The following is a 17,311-nucleotide window of genomic DNA, read 5'->3' on the forward strand; positions in this document are numbered from 1 at the left end:
TTCCATATGAAACTTTCCGCCCATTCAACCAGGCCATTGGTATCTTCCTGCAGTCGTCAGTCATCCTCTTTACTGTCAATTATTCAGCAAAGTTTTGTGTCTTCTGCAAATTTCCCAATTATGCTTAGCACATTTAAGTCCAAGTCATTAGTAAAAATCAAAATTGCAAAGAGCAAGGATCCTAAAACTGATCCCTGTGTAAGACCACTGTATGCCACTTAGCATTCACTAAAACATCCCTCGACTTTTACCCTTCATTTTCTGCCATAGAGCTAATTTTGGATTTAGCTTGTCACATTCCCCTGTATCCCCTGCCATGAGATTTTATCAAATAAATGTGTTCCTAAAATCCATGTAGACAACACCACCTACACTACCCTCATCAATCCTCCTTACTACTTCCTCAAAGATTCAATCAAGTTAGTTGGATACGACCTCCCACTTAAAAAAAAACCCTGCATGGACAATCCCTGATTAATCCAGGCCTCTCCAAGAAACACTTAATCCTACATTACAATACTAATCCGAGTAATTTGCACCATTGCGATCAGCTGACTGGCCTATAATTATTTGGGTTCTTCTTACACACTGAGTTACTGTGTCATGTTTGCAAACCCCCAAACTTCATCTGTATCTGGATATATTTGTCCTGGTTATACTGTGATTACTCACCAAGTTCAAAATTGCCATGACCAATACACCACCTATGACAATAAGAATCAGTGGCAACCGCACAATTGGTTTCTTTGTTACAGTTTCAGAGATGGCAACGAAGAAGTTAGACGTTGAACTGTTCACCCAGCACTGTGTGTAAAATAGAAAAAAAAGACGTTTGTTGAAACTTTGTTACATTTTCTTTTGGAAATTGCTAATGCAAACTTTTCACTACGGCTCAAATAATAAAATCAAAATAACTAATGGCAAAGTATTTCCAACATATGTCTAGAGTTTAATTGTTTAAGCATCACATATAGGGACATTGATTTCTCTAAGTTTATATTTGGGGAAATATATGAATGAATCCTGGTTAAAATGAGTAAAAATTGTGCTCCAGGCTTTAAGAAAATGAGGGAACTGTGCTGATGGTTGTTAGGGTGATGTAAAATATGATCTAAATTACAATTTAATATCAACTGTTATGAATTGAAATAGTATTTAAAAAGGAGCTAAAAACATTGCCTTAAAATGGTGACAGGCATCACCTGATCATAAGAGGTCCAAGTTTCAACACATCTTAGACAACAAACCAGCTGAATTCAAATGAAGTGATAATGGGAACTGCAGATGCTGGAGAATCCAAGATAATGAAATGTGAGGCTGGATGAACACAGCAGGCCCAGCAGCATCTCAGGAGCACAAAAGCTGACGTTTCGGGCCTTTCGGGCCTCCTTGACCTGTCCGTCTTCCCTGGACTGACCTATCCCCTCCCTACCTCCCCACCTATACTCTCCTCTCCACCTATCTTCTCTCCATCTTCAGTCCGCCTCCCTCTCTCTCCCTATTTATTCCAGAACCCTCACCCCATCCCCCTCTCTGATGAAGGGTCTAGGCCCGAAACATCAGCTTTTGTGCTCCTGAGATGCTGCTGGGCCTGCTGTGTTCATCCAGCTTCACATTTCATTATCTTGAGTTCAAATAAACATTTTTTAACCAAAGACGAGGAATCCAGTCAGTCTCTACCAGAGGCAAGTGGAAAAAAAAACCCATACTTTTATTATCCAAATTGATGAGGGTATTCACAAGTTGGAGAAGAAAACAATATCTGCAATTATCAAACTCGGAGGCAAATGAACTCATACAGGAAAATGCAAACAAGCTGGTGCCTAAGCAAAGAAAGGAAAGAAACTGAGGATACCAACTCAAAAGGCTGGGAAACTCTGTGTCTCTCGAAAAGAAAACTGGTGATAAGACAAATTAAAATGAAATATAACATCAGGAACTCGAAGAATGGCTGTAATATTTGCTACTGTTGATGATTCAAAAACCCAAAGAAATGACCAGGGTTTCAAGTTAATACTTATCACCTCAAGGACGCCCTGAGGCAACTAAACTGTATACTCCTTTCATTTTCCCTTTGGACATTTTATCTTTGTTCTTGTGTGCATGTTTGATAGCATGCTTTTATTGTTTGTCTTGGGGTAAACACATAATAAAAGTACTCATGCTTTCATTCAAGAAAACCTTGTAATTGGCTATAGCAGAAATTAACTAACTGCTTTTCAATCAGAGAGACATACAGCCCCATGCTAAAAATAAACATTTTTGGTAGCTAACCAAGGACCCTGAAAAGGAGGGAGCTGACTCACCCTAGTCACCTGTTCATAATATCATATAATTACAGATCCATATTAATTCTTTCACACAAGGCCATAAAAACCCATAAGGAGTTTGTAGTTTAATGATAAAACGTGAAGTATCAAAATCAAGCAGTAATGATACGCCAACATAAAATCTGGATCAGATTTTAGGTATATTACAGTTTGTAATATCAGACTCCGCACTATTTGAGAAAGTCCAATGCAGAATCACTTTGAGGTTCCAATGAAAAAATACAAAGGGACTTGACAAATTAGAAATATTTGTTCCTGTAGTGAGAACACAGTGAAGCAGCTACTCAGGCTAAACAACCTCTCTCCGTGTCATAGGATTAGATATTTTACATCCCCACTCCTCACCACGGACCATGTTTTCAACAGGGTGGTGACAAACAAAATACGAGAGGTGAGTAGCCCACTACCTTCCACTCTCCCGACAAACGGCCAGTCTGGCCTAGACCCAGGAATTAGAAGGGAACCCACTCCAGCCCTTGTAAAATTCAGTCTATAATTTGGAGGGCAGCAGACATATAGAATTCACTAGGTGTTAGTACTGCATGTAGTGTTAAAAGATTTTAAACTAAAGCTATAAAGAAACAAGAATGAGAAATTTAGTAGCCTGAAATTTAGATAAGAAATAAACAATGCTTTTATTTAACTCACCTTTAGATGAGCAGCAAAACAAACGAAGAGAATGATTAGAAGAATAATTGCAGCAATTCCAAATGAGATTCCCAGTAGAAGTTTGCTATTGAGAAAAACATAGTTGGTTGGAGGTGCAGTCAAATAACAGAATATTTTACATTTAAAAATGATTAAAATTCAGAGGCACAGTACTTACCATGGCATTACAAGCATTTGGATCACAAAGATGCAAATGAATATCAAAATGGCACAACCAACATAATACTTCAAGGAAGGAAGACAGACTGAACGATACTGGAAGAGAAAAAGGAGACTTTGCAGGGAATTATACTTCCTTTTGGACAACATACTGAATCAAAGGAGAGTCATTTCACAACAATTTCCACATTGCACTTTGAAACGGGATTTCTCCAATCGATTCAAAGTTAAGAAATCAGCTGCGAGAATATGTCATCATAAAGGAAGATCTAAGGAGTGACTGAAAAGCACTGTTCTGGAGGAGACTATTTACAGATAAGATGTAACAAAGTCGAAGGATTTGCAAAGAGAACTCAAAGAATAAACAGGATTTGAGCTGTATTTGTACAAAATAGTTTTCATTCAAGTTGAAAACTTCTTGTCAAAATTTCAGAATCCCTTAATTCTGCAAGGATCCGCTTTCATTGAATGTTATTTTGTTACCTAAATGTCCTCTATTTTCATGCATCTCCATTTAAATCTGAGATAATCCTGTTTCCTGAAGAATTACAATGAACTTGAGTAAAACAGCGCATACAATGCTTCATAGATTCTATAAAATTTATATTTACTACAGAGTATCCTGGCTTTCACAGTGAAGTGAGAACATGCTTTCTGAGTTTAGGACGGAGCAACGAGTCAAAGAATAACCATGAGCACTGAGGAAGTGTTTCATGTAATGATTTTCTGCAACATCAATTTTGTTTTGGTTTTGTGGTAATGTTACAGAATAAAATCAAGCCTGATGTTTTAATCTCACTTTGACTTTGCAGCGCCACAGTGCATAAACTGAAACAAATCCAAATGCTAGCAAGAGATAGATTTTAGGAAGACAGCCCTCAAACATGGATTTCTCAGACTGTGTGTATACATATGAGACTACTTACTTGTTTTTCTAATCCTTTTTCATTGAAAGACAGCAACGTACGAGAAAAGACATCACATTTTACCCACTGCCTGTGAAAGGAAAAATGTTGCAAGCATAAGCCAAACACAATAGATGGCAACATAAATAAAGAAATTGCTGGAAAAGTTCTGTAAGTCTGGCAGCATCTGTGGAGAGAAACCAGAGTTAGCATTTCAGGTCGATTGACCCTTCCTCAGGCTTTAACGAAGGCATTTCTGCTTGCATGCTGTACATTGAAACGTCCTGTGACACGAAAAATAAATGTGGTCCCTTGCCAAGCTGGTGGCTCATCACTTATTACTGATGGTTTCGACACAAAACTAACTGATTATGGATTACAAAGTGTGGACCTGAATGAACACAGTAGGCTAAAAATTTCTGAATAAGGGTCTAGGCCGAAACGTCAGCCTTCCTGCTCCTCTGATGCTGCTTGGCCTGCTGTGTTCATCCAGCTCTACACCTTGTTTTCTCAGATTCTCCAGCTTCTGCAGTTCCTACTATCTCTGATTATGGATTAGATTCTCCGACCATTTGCAGCAAATTCTTAGCAAGGACAGCCCTTCCTAGTGCAGACCTTTACAGTTGGGCTGTCTAGCAGATTCACACACTGTTGGCAAAAGTGCCTTCTCCTGCAATATTCATAACTATCATGTTCACAGTTCCACTTATGTCTCTAAGTTCATTATTAGCAATTGAGAAATTCTGCCAGTGTTCCATGCCCAGTCCCTGTCCACTGTTAGCTCACCTCATTCAGAAATTACTTCCTTGCATTTACTTTGAATTATTTTTGACTGAATTATGCAGGCTGCAAAATCTACAAATTGTAAGATGAAGAGATAATGCTGGAGTCTGAGATAACATAGTGTGGAGCTGAAGGAACACTGCAGGCCAGGCAGCGGCGCTTTTCTGAAGAAGGGTCCTGGCCTGAAACATCAGCTTTCCTCTTCCTCTAATGCTGCCTGGCCTGCTGTGTTCCTCCAGCTCCACACTGTTACCTAAATTCTAACATTAGATTAAAATTAAAACATCTTTTTTCTTTGTTCCACGCCTATAAACACATAACCTTTACCTTGTTGAAATTCTGGCTAAATGCAGACTTATAATAGGCTGTGAGGGGGTTGTTTAGTATTTATTACAAATCCTACATTTATTACTTATGTCTCCTCTAAGCATATTGCATTCTTCATCCCTTATTCCTGTAATCTTTGCTAATCGATTTAACGTTTTGGAGGACAATGTGCAGGTTTTTTTTTGGCTTCTGTCTTCTAAATTGCTACCCTCTGATGTTGATAACCTGTCAATTAAAGAATTGTTACATTCCATTAAAGAAAAAACAGTAGGGTCACAATTGAGCAAATCATAATTTCATACATTTTCCAACTACAATAGCTTTGTTATTTCCCATAGAGCTTCATCTGCATTTTCTTCATTGATGATCAGCTTGATTACATTTATTTCATTGGGTACTACATCTATGCAAATAAAATGATTGATTATGGTTATTTTATATGAATCACTACCTGTTTTAAAGATTTCAATGTATTATCATCTCCAAACTGAATATCGGTGGGATTCTGAAATTACGTAATTTAATTTGCTTTATTTCCACTCAGATTCTAGGTGGCATTTTGACAAGTTTATTCCACAAACTGTGGACACGTATCTGCTGTCTGACACTGCACGACAGGAAGCTTCTGCCATCAATAGATTCCCCAGTGATCTAAAACTTTGTGTATTCAATAATAATGCCACATCTTTGATCCACGTTTCCATCTTCTTCCTATGAACCTTTGATTTTGTGTTTAGTTTAAAAAAAAAGTGTTTAGTTTAAAAAAAAACTCTATAGTTCACAGGACAATAACATGGTTCTGATTCCCCCAGCTAATGTTGCTACTGGACAAGTCAAATATTAAAATGAAATCTGGCTTGATAGTTTTTTTTGCAGCAGACTTTCACTGAAATATAAGCACAAAAAGGCTTAGGATTATTTCAACAACAAAACAGAGAATCTTTACAAGACAGTTATAAAAAACAAACCAAATCAAGTTAAATGTAGCAGTTTGGAGATTTCAAATCACATGGTTAAACAAAATCCTACATACTTGCCAACACCACCACTTTACAGTTATTCAAAATCCACAGAAATTTCTTCCCTATCAAATCTATAGTCTTGCCTTAATTGATTTTCTCAGTTTCCTGTGAGCTGTGAAGCCTTTTCTCTCGAATATTCACAACTGAGATTGTAAGTATCCCTAGACTTTTAATAATCCACAAAGCTCTGACCAAACACTCTGAGCCTGAAAGATTCACAAACTAAACTCACTCCCGAAGATAGTTTATTCCCTTAATTGCTCAGAACAATTTACTTTTTCTGAGGCAAGTATTCTTCTTTCTGACTTCAGACAGCTCTCCTTTGCACTGACTCAAAAGCTTTTCAATCTCTAGGTGTTTCTACGTTAAAATCAATCCTTGATCATTCTGAACCCTGAAGCTAATTTCATTCAATGTCTTCTCCTCCCCATGTATAAACAAACGTGCATTAACACCAGAGGAGATACATTCTGGTTCAACGTAATGGCTCCCGAAAGACTGATCTATTTAATTTTTAAACAACTTCATAAAAGTAAACCCTCCCATGCCATTGGTTTAAATTCTAAATTCTTTTTAAATAGGAAACTCATATGTACCATATACATTTCATTAGAGTACTTTGAAGCACATCTAAAACATCAATTGACCATGCTCTGTGCACTTCTGCAGATCAGTTGTTTTTGCAATTAATGAACAAATTCTCTTCCCTTCTCAAAATTGTCATGGTATTTTGGCATTTATTTCTCTCCTTTAAAATTATTCTTCTGTGCTCTAACTTGTATCTAGACAGTGTTGACAGCTTATAAAGAGTTTACCCGCAATTTTCTGTCATACAGCCCATTGCCCATTGCCATGTTGTGACAAGAGCGCTCTTGGAAAGGAAATTTTTTGAAGAAAAATGTGTCTCTGACATTGCCCTCAAGCTGTGCTTATCTTTCTGCAATTTAATTCCCATCAAAATGTCTACTAATTGTGGAAAGTAATACCATTGCTTCTTCACCAAAGTGGTAATTCTTCAGTTGTGAGCTCTGCTAAATGATAGCATGGGCTTATCTCCAAGGCATTTCAACTATGTTTGATTCTACTTTGAGCTCAATGACCTCAGACAATTGAGTATATCGCCTCGCAGACATGATAATATTTGCCTTTCTGGTTTTCACTCCCAAATTTGTTGAAATAATTCATTTCCGAAATCAATAACAGCATCTACCTGGAATTTAAAATGTCATCCTTCCTGGTGTTGGTCGTGTTGGTTAGCTCAGTTGGCTGAAAATGCAGAGTGATGCTAACGGCATAGCTTCACTTACTACACCGGCTAGATTACCGCAAACGCCCCACCTTCTCAATACTGCCCCAAGGCATGGTGACCCACAGGTAAAACTTACCACCAATTGTCTCTCTCTCGCTCGCACTTTCTTTCTCTAATGACAGAGCAATCCTATGGTCATCTGGGGCCACAGTGGCTTTACTGCACCATGCAAACAATTTTCATACTATGTAAAACTTAGACTGTACAAACAATACAAGGAAGAGCATTTTATTGTAAAGCTTCCAAAATAAAATAGGATGTTTGTTTCATTCTGGAATACCCTTTCTACATTCAAGTGGCTACTTACAAGTATCTCAATACCCTAACAGTTACTAAAATGCATTGTCAAAAGAGAGAAAATTTAAACGTTACATACCTGTATGAATTTATCCCATCAATTGTTGTTATCATTTTATCATGCAGTTCCTCTTCAAATCTTCTTTTTTGAGATTTGTTTCTAGAGAGTTAAATGGAGTTACTATATACAGTATATCACAGTTACAACCTGACAGTACCCAATTTCTCACAAGCACGCAAGGCCCTACACTCAGTTTTTTGAACTATAGGAGAACTACTTGTGCAAAGTTCTTTCAGTCAGCTTATAGCCACTTAGACTTAGAGAGTAATAATGCATGGAACCAGGCTCGTTGACCCAAACTGGGCTATGCTGACCATGGTGCCCACTCAGCTAGTTCTACTTGCCTGCATTTGGTCCATATCCCTCCAAACCCTTCTCATCCATGTACCTATCCCCATTTTTTTTTAAAATGTTGCTGTTCTACCTGCCTCAACCACTTTCTCTGGCAGCCTGTTCCATGTACATACCACTTTGTGTGTGAAGAAGTTGCCCCTCAGGTCCTCCTTAAATCTTTCCCCTCTCACCTTACACCTATGCCCACTCGTTTTCAATTCCCCATCCCTGTGAAAAAGACTACATGTATTCATCCTGTCTATGCTCCTCATTATTTTGTACACCTCAATATAGGTCAGCCCTCATTCTCCTACATTACAGGGAATAAAGTCCTATCCTGGCCTACCTCTCCCTGTAACTCAGGCCTATTAGTCCTGGCAACATCCAAATAGATCTTCTTCACAATTTCCAGTTTACTTTGTCTTTCCTATAACAGGGAGACCAAAGCTGTATATAATATTCCAAGGGCAGCTTCACTAATGGACTTATACAATTGTAACATAACGTCCCAACTCCTAAACTCAATGTCTTGACCAATGGAGGCCAGCATGTTAAATGCCTTCTTCACCACCCTGTCTACCTGTGGCACTGCTTTCAATGAACTATGTTGTTGTTCTCCGAGGTCCCTCTATTCCACAACACTCCTCAGGACCTTACCATTTACTGTATAAGTCCAACCTTGATTTGGCTTTCCAAAGTGCAACACTTCACACTTATCTGTATTGAATTGCATTTGCCAATCCTCAGCCCACTTCCCCATCTGATCAAGATCCCTCTGTAATTTTTGATAACCTTCTTCATTATTAATAATACCTCCAAATGTTGTATCATCCACAAACTTAATAATCATGCCTTGTACATTCACATCCAAATCAGTTATGTAAATAACAAATAATAAAAGTCCCAGCACCGACCCTGTGGCACACTACCAGTCACAGGGCTCCAGTCTAGGAAACAACTTTCAACTATCATCCTTCTGCTTCCTACCATTGAGCCAATTTTGAATCCAATTGACTAGCTCTCCCTGGATTCCATGTGACCTAACTTTCATTACTACCCTGCCAAGCAGGACCTTACCAAAGGCCTCATTAAAGTCCATATAAACAACATCCACTGCCCTACCCTCATCTATCCTCTTGTTTCCCCTCTTCAAAAAACTAAAAGATTTGTCAGACATGACTTCCCCTGCACAAATCCATGCAGACTATCCCTAATCTGATCTTGACTATCCAAATGTTGGTTGCTCCAGTCCCTCAGTATCCTCTCCAATAACTTGCCTATCGCTGATGTCAGGCTAGAGACAAAAAAACATAGATGCTGGAAGAACACAGCAAGCCAGGCAGCATCTGGAGGAAAGGAGCAGTCAACGTTTTGGGTATTGCCTGGCTTGCTGTGTTCTTCAAGCCTATTGATGTCAGGCTCACTGGGCTGTAGTTCCCTGGCTTGTCTTTGATGCCTTTCTTAAACAATGGAACAACATTATCCACGTTCCAGTCTGCTGGAATCTCACCAGAAGTTAAAGTTGAAGCAAGAATCTCTGCAAGGGTCTCTGCAATTTCTTCCCTAGCCTCCCACCATATCCAAAGATGGACGTGAACAGGCCCAGGGGATGTATCCACCTTAATGCAAACACCTCCTCTCTGGTCATGTGTCTGTGGTCTAAAACATCTCTATCTGTTTCCTTCATTTCCTCAGCATCCATGATTCTCTCCTCAGTAAACACTGTGGAGAAATGTTCATTAATAATCTCCCCCATCTCCCGTGGTTCCACACAAAGATGGCCGTGCAGTTCTTTAATGGACCTACTCTCTCTCTAACCACTCTGTTATGCTTAATATAGCTGTAGAAAATCTTGGGATTATCTTTAACCTGATCTGCCAGATCCACCTCACACACTCTTTTGCCTCTTATGATTTCCCTCTTAAGTATGCTCCAACACCTTTTATAGTCATCTAGGGATTCACTTGAGTCCGATAGCTTAAACCCAAAGTATACCACCTTCATTTACCTGATCAGAGGCTCGATATCCCTCATCAACCAGGATTTCCTAAACCTGCCAGCTTTTGCCTTCACCCTGGACTCTTGATATCACACTTCTAAAAGCCTCCTCTTTACCACCAGTTATGACAGAAGAATTTTAAAATGAAATAACTTTCAATTTTAAGAAAGTGCATTGACAGAACTGATTTGGCATTATATATTTATGTACACTGATGAAAGTCGCAAATATTCTCAAAACAAGCTATGGAAGATAAAACCAGACAGCAGAAACTTGTGTAGCAGTACCAGTTAGTGTAAAATCTCAATCACTGGCAAGAAATTCATTCTTTCAGTTATGCAGTGCTTTTCATGGTCAAATGACATCACAGAAGACTTTGTAGCCATTGAAGCATTTTGACAAGTTACTTCCTACGGTGTAGAATGTGCAGCGGCCAATTCTGCACAAAGCAAATTCAAACAAGCAACAATCTGATAATGACCAAGTAAACTGTACTCTTGTGATGCTGATTGAGGGATAAACATTGGCCAGGACACTGAATAAAACTCCTGTTCATCTTCAAAACAGTGCCATGGGATCTTTTACATTCACAGTTTAATACTTCATCTGAAAGACAGCATCTCCAACAGTCCAACATCAGAATGTCAGTCTCATCTTTTATCCACAAGTGCTTGAGTGAATCTGAGTCTGGAATCTTATGACTCAAAAGCAAAGATTGCTACGAATTGTTAGCCAACTATAACAACTGGCAATTTGCATCACTTTGTTAGATGTTATTAATTCATTTTTTTAAAAAATCCTGTTAATAGACTATACTTTATACTGTTAAAAGTTATAACAAGTAATAAAGCAATTAAAACAAAGATGTAATTGAAGTAGCTTGAAAATGAGTGCTTTACCGAAGCAATTGGTACAATGCAAGAACTAGGCATACTTATGTACAGAAAGCACGTCAGAAAATGATCAACTGAAGATAAATAAACATAAGGATTCCAGAACCATTCTGGAAACATATTTGTAAAAGGTGGCATTAAATAATGCTTGATAATTATGGGTCCCAACAAGCAATTTTACATAAGCAGCAACAACAAAGCAAACCAACTATGGTCAACTGAATTGATTATCAGACAGACCCAGTAAAATAGCTGTCCTCAGCTGTGAATTCAGTGAATCTGAATAGCTTACTCTGGCGATACTACTGAAGGTACAATACTCGTGCGAAATGTTAGTGGCATTAGTATAGCACTAAGGTTTGGCAGCAGCACCACTGCATTGTTTTAGCAAGAGGAGGGCAAATAAATTGCACTGAAGCTCCAATAACTACTGAACTAATCAAATTGTTAACCAAGGAGAGTAAAAGGCTGCAGGTACTCAACAGATTGGGTAGAACGAACAAGGAATTACTCGTTGACTTGCCAATTATAAAACATTTTCTCAGAACTGAAAGATAACATAGGTGAATTGTATGTGTAGAAGCATAAAATACTGGGAAAACAAATACACAGGAGAAAACTGCGATGTGTAGATAAAGCTCCCAGGTGGTCATAGGGCTTATCTCTCATTAGAGAGAGACAACTGGTGGTGTTTTAATATGAGGGTCAACATGTCTCAGGCAAGAGATTGAGAAGGAGTGTCCTTCACGGTAACCTCAGCCGATGTGACACTGTCCAGTGCTAGCCTGCTGGAGAGTTGGAGCAAGCTATGCAGAAGAGCCAATAGCAATGCAATGGAGTATGAAAGCACTGCTGTTCCTCGGGGCTCCACATCAGTTGGTCACTGCTTTAAAAAAAATTCCTAACTAACCTTTTATTGATAGTTCAGGATTTACTCAGGTCTCATGAGCAAGACAAGCCAAACGTTTCCCCTCCTCATTGCTGACTAATTTTAAAAAGGAAATAAGCCCATATTTTGCATAAGGCCTTAAACATGAGAAAATATAGACATGTGCGTACGTGGGAAGATGCATATGTGCCTGTTTTCCCTTGTCTGTTCTTTACGAAATGTTGTTCCTTCATAACATTTCAGTTCTGAACACAAGTTTGATAAGTGAAACCTCAAATTTCTTGCTTCTATTAGGTCTTACCTGCCTGGCAACAACATAGCTCAGCTAAGATTTGCTATTGCACTGTTTTGCTACCACTGTATACTTCTGACTGTAGAGGGAGCAGTGTGCATATCTAATTGAATGCACAAATAAAATGCATTTACCTCATTGTGCTGGGCAACAGTAAATGGAGAGCAAACATTATTGAACTTCAGTTTAATTAACACAATCTGCCAGTGGGCAATATGTGGAAATGCAAAGATAACAGGCGGACACGTCATACTCAAAACAGGGTGCCCCAAAGAACAATTCAGCAAGGTTTGGAGGAACCAAGCCGCAGGATAGTTTGTAGCTTTCTGATCCTTGTGACTCAGAGCATGGAAGTTACATGAAGCTATACTGGCCTCATTGCCAGGAGGCCTGTCAAACGCAACAGAGGACAGAAAGAGGGCAGCGGGGAAGGTGAAGGAATCATCCAACTAAGGCAAGAACACAGAGGCATCACCAACTGCTGAGGGGACCACTTAATTGTCCTCTACACCCCAGCTCTGGCAAGATTACTTGGAGGTGGGAACACCACAGGGAGGTAAACCAATGGGTTATTTTCTCAACTTGAACCCATGGGACACGGCCATTCATCTCACGGTCTCTCAGTAAAGATTCTTCACAGTGACTGATTAAGGAGATATAATGTTGTTTGGCCTGCTCCCAGGGTTCCCAACATCACAGTGGAGGTACCACATTAATTCTGAACATACAATCACTGAAAAATCCAGTGCAAATGCCCAAAGAAAGTCTGCAGGCAAGTGTACATGTAATGAAAAGTTGGAGCTGCCTGTTCGCCAATGACTGCAAAATCATCATTGCCCCACTGTGATCAGATAACTCTGTACATAGCAGGGATGAAGTGGAGGTATTTTTGGTATACAAGATAGATCACACCTCATGAAATCGTGATGTAAATCTTAGGAATTTTAACATTAACATTTTTAACAGGGAAACAGCAGATTTTGGTGCGGCAGCAAGCGATGAAGATTGCACATTGCCCTTGGAGTTGGGAACACAAATTATGTATTTGTTCCCACTTCCACTATTCTATCATCACAGACTAAGCCGGTGCAAGATTGCTCCTATCAGATCCAGCTTAACTGGAATGCAGTTTGAGGTTAAATAAACATCCAATAATAACCATCTCAGCTTTCAGTTCAAGAAATCATGCCCTAGCATGAGACAACAGTTTCAAGCCAAAATAAAGACAGCCCAAATAGGAGATTAATTGACAACTTTTGCTGAAGAGCAAAGCAACATTAGCTTGTCCGAGGGCTTTTAAATTACAACTGCATGAAAGCATGCAGCACATAAGCTGTACACAATTCTGTAGCTCTGTAGCTCTGCAGCTGATTGAAAACCCACCTATCTAACGTTCGATGAAGTCGGAGAGAATGCATGGGAATTTCCTGGACAGGAAAGAGAAATAAAAATTTGAGAATGTATTCATCAATTTCGAAAGCAAAACGTACATAGACTGCTTTTGTCTAGAGCATATTCCAGCCACTTACCTTCCTGATCTTTCCATTGGGTGCTGACATTTCACTGCTCATACCTTCCCGTTGCTGAAGATGTGCAAAAGGTTTCGCTGCACCCCACGACTCCAAATATCGTGTCATACGGACCGATGCCCTCATTTTCAGCCCATCATTACCTTGTCTTGGCTTTGGTAAATGCCGAGTCTTCAGGCTTTGTTGTTTGGTCTGTTAACAACATATCATTGTAATTCAATTTTAAGTACCAAAATTAAAGTATGAAAACAATGACAGCATTCAAAACGTTATATGCACTTTCGAACATGTAACAAATAAAGCCGCTGTACTCGTAACAGAGCATAAGGCACAAAGCAATTTTTAAAAATTTTCCAAGGGCTCTGCTTGAGATTTCCTCAAGAGCTACCCTTCTGATTTTCAGGGCCTCTTTCTTCATTTTTACTAAGTCGTTTATGAAGGGAAGGTCTCAAGCAGTAACGGTATCTTCTGTACTTGTTTCGGGTACTTGGACTCTCAGAAACAGAATTAGAAGAATTCATCAACATCCTCAATAGTTAGCTACTGCCCATTGAAGCTAAAGTCACAACACACAAGGAAAACATTAATTTCTCAGACACAGCATTTATATTGGCACAAGATATTAAAAATAAGTTAACGATCAATTCTTCTATCTAATAATGGATATCATCTCCTCCTCCCAATGCATCCTCCCTCCAATTTCCCAGCCCCTTGCAGCCTCGCTTCTCTCTTTCATTCCATTAAAGCATCCCCCTCTCTCCTACTCTGTGGATGCTTCCTTCTGTTTGTGATCTCCTCTGTAACCTTTCTCTCTCTTCCCCATGCAGGGTCTATCTCTCTCCAGCCACCTTTTCACTCTAGCCCCACCATATGCAGTCCAACTCCCTCTTCCCTTGCAGCATCCCTTTTGCTTCCTCCCATGCAGCCTCTCTCAACCTCCCCTTCCAGCCAGTCACTCTCTAAGCCACCCATTGCCCCATCCCAAAGCCATTCCCATAGTCTCCCCACCGTGCTTGCATTCTCCTCAGCTTCTAGCAAATAATTCCCCCTCACCCAGTCTCCCTGACCTGCAGATAGATAGCCACATTTTGGCATATATAATGCCCCCTCACATAAATTCAGGAAAAACTGTGGCCAGCTCCCGACCTCCAGTCTTCCATCCTCTCAACCTCCTCGCCTCAATGTCTGGCAGGTAGAACACTTGCAATTCCTTCAAAACTATACGTGCTTACCCGGCTTGTAGCTTCTCCAATCACAGGTTACTCCTTTTGTAAACCTCTCACTACAAGCGCAGGAAGGAACCCCCACGTGATTGGAACAGCAGCTCTGTACTGGTTCCTTCCATTCTAAAGATGGCTGGGTGACTTTTCCCTTTGTGGAAATTCCTGGGAGATTTAGGGAGACTTTGGGACAGATTCACCCACTAACCCCATGTATTTTGAAGCTGACTAGCATGCTTAGGGGGAGCAACATTGTCAAATATGTGGATTGTTTCTGAACTCTCCTTGGAATCAACAATCTGAGCAGATTGTAATTTTTCTCTCTCTCCTCCCCCCATTGGTTGCATTCAGTAGACAGAGAGCAAACAGCATTATATCCACTTAACTTTCCAGTTACTGCGACATGCAAGGACCAGGCTTCACACCAATATAACTCCTGTTAAACTGTAGGCGCATTTAATCATCTTAGCAAATTCTAACTTGCTAAACCATCAATGAAGTGCTTGTGCAGTTTTGCATGCTTTGACAATACAGTTATACTACAGCTACAACTTTCTGGCAAATAGTTGTGGTGTTAGTGGCAAACAGGCAGAACTTAGAGGAACAATCCTTCCGTACATCAGTGGTTAAGCGTACAGGCAGAACAGCTTTCCATCACCAACCAGTGCTCAAAACATAAATATTATAAAACACAGGGCTGCATTATTCAAACTGTCTAAACATTTAATCGGGCAGCCCCAAGTGAGCACACTACTTCTTTCAATATGGTCCCAACCAAAGCTATGCAAGACCAAACATTATTCTACAATGTCAGGTCTGACCTTGATGAAACGTATCCTGGGACTTTAATATCACTATAATTCAACTACCCACCAGCTCCAGTGTAAATGCAACCTTCAATGTTTGTTTTGCTGCCACTATTCTTTTAAATCACAGTTCAAATCCTGACCAACTTCATTTACAGATTTAGGCAATCAGCTCACATTTTAGATCAACATAGTAATAACTGTTTTAATCATTTTAGCCACTGTCGTCTTCTTCATAGTTGACTTTTATTTCTGCAGTATTTGTACTTAGCCATCATTACAAGCTACCTTTGCTTACGGATTGCACCATCTCCTGCTGTAGGCTTTCCCACTAACACTGCAATTGAATGCTGGTCGCCAGCTGTAAATGTAACTACAAATTATAGAACTACCTTTGAAATGGCTCTAGCTACAAATTAAAATCCTAGTCACAGTGGTACTGACATAATACATCTTCCCACATTAGCACGACATGTACCTTTGATAAACTGATTTTGTTCATTTTGGATTTACCGAGGTAATTGATGCTACTGCTCCAGAATTAAACACTTTCCATTTCAGGCACTCCCTGGTCATAAATGACACAGAGAGATGCATGTTAAAAGCTCCCTTTACACTATACCACAGATTTCCTCCACCTCAAGCTTACAACAGCAATATCCTAGTCTATCAGTGCAATATTCCACTTTTGAACTACTCCCAATGTTAGCTGTCATTTTGTGACACCTTGAAACATGGCTTCCGAACTAGGATCGGAAAGCAGATTTAGACTACCCAAATTTATTTAATACAGGATCTTTGTTGCTAGATGGATGAGGCTAGCCAGTCCAAGCTGTATTTGAGCTCAGGACCCAAAGCTGAAAGGAAAGCTTACAAAACCATCCCTCCTTCCACCCAATAACAGTAAGTCACAAACTACACAAAGTTCACTAACCTCCGAAGACAAATAATGCAACCAAACACTTGGCAAGATTTTGGGCTGTGTCTGATCAAAGCAATTTGGTGTATCGGACAATAGTGTTCTATAATACCCTTTTTTTTAGAATGGACATTGAGGAAAGCACATTGCACTGACCTGCAGATATACAGTTTTTAACAGATAAACTAGCTACCTGCAGCTTCTTCTACTATTATGGTTTAGGACTTTCACATGCGCCTTTTTTTAAAAAAAGATGACCATTGATGTATTCATTCTATCTGTATCTAAATCTGCCTGTGGTCGCTCCCAGATGGACAGGTTGGTGGCGACAGAGTGGCAACTGAGGTGTTCAAACCTGGGAAACTGTTACCAATCAGCTCAACAGTGATTTACTAGTTAGATTCACGCAGTGTGATTTACAATTTCCATATCCCATCCCCCTCAAAGGCCCACAAACCATGGGTTCAGTTAACTTCAACCCCAATCATACTTCTACTGCAAACACGACAGAATTCATCACTCAGCAAACATCCAAACCTTTGAGTGAGAAATTTAGAGTCAGAGATCTA

General features: G+C 39.6%; 1 protein-coding gene across 9 annotated transcripts in view; it reads right to left on the reverse strand.

Moving 5' to 3' along the window:
• The window catches only part of adcy7 (adenylate cyclase 7), a 169,122-nt gene that overhangs the window by 25,711 nt on the left and 126,100 nt on the right, over positions 1–17,311 (reverse strand). For all 9 annotated transcript variants that reach the window (XM_048546405.2, XM_048546406.2, XM_048546407.2 and 6 more), the window contains 7 exons: positions 13,798–13,989; positions 13,652–13,695; positions 7,881–7,961; positions 4,085–4,154; positions 3,157–3,254; positions 2,979–3,063; positions 673–804 (listed from right to left, as the gene is read on the reverse strand). In XM_048546405.2, coding sequence (XP_048402362.2) covers positions 673–804; positions 2,979–3,063; positions 3,157–3,254; positions 4,085–4,154; positions 7,881–7,961; positions 13,652–13,695; positions 13,798–13,989 — 702 coding nt within the window. The remainder of the gene's footprint in view (positions 1–672; positions 805–2,978; positions 3,064–3,156; positions 3,255–4,084; positions 4,155–7,880; positions 7,962–13,651; positions 13,696–13,797; positions 13,990–17,311) is intronic.

The sequence above is a fragment of the Stegostoma tigrinum genome, chromosome 16 (assembly GCF_030684315.1).
Source record: "Stegostoma tigrinum isolate sSteTig4 chromosome 16, sSteTig4.hap1, whole genome shotgun sequence".
Classification (NCBI taxonomy): domain Eukaryota; kingdom Metazoa; phylum Chordata; class Chondrichthyes; order Orectolobiformes; family Stegostomatidae; genus Stegostoma; species Stegostoma tigrinum.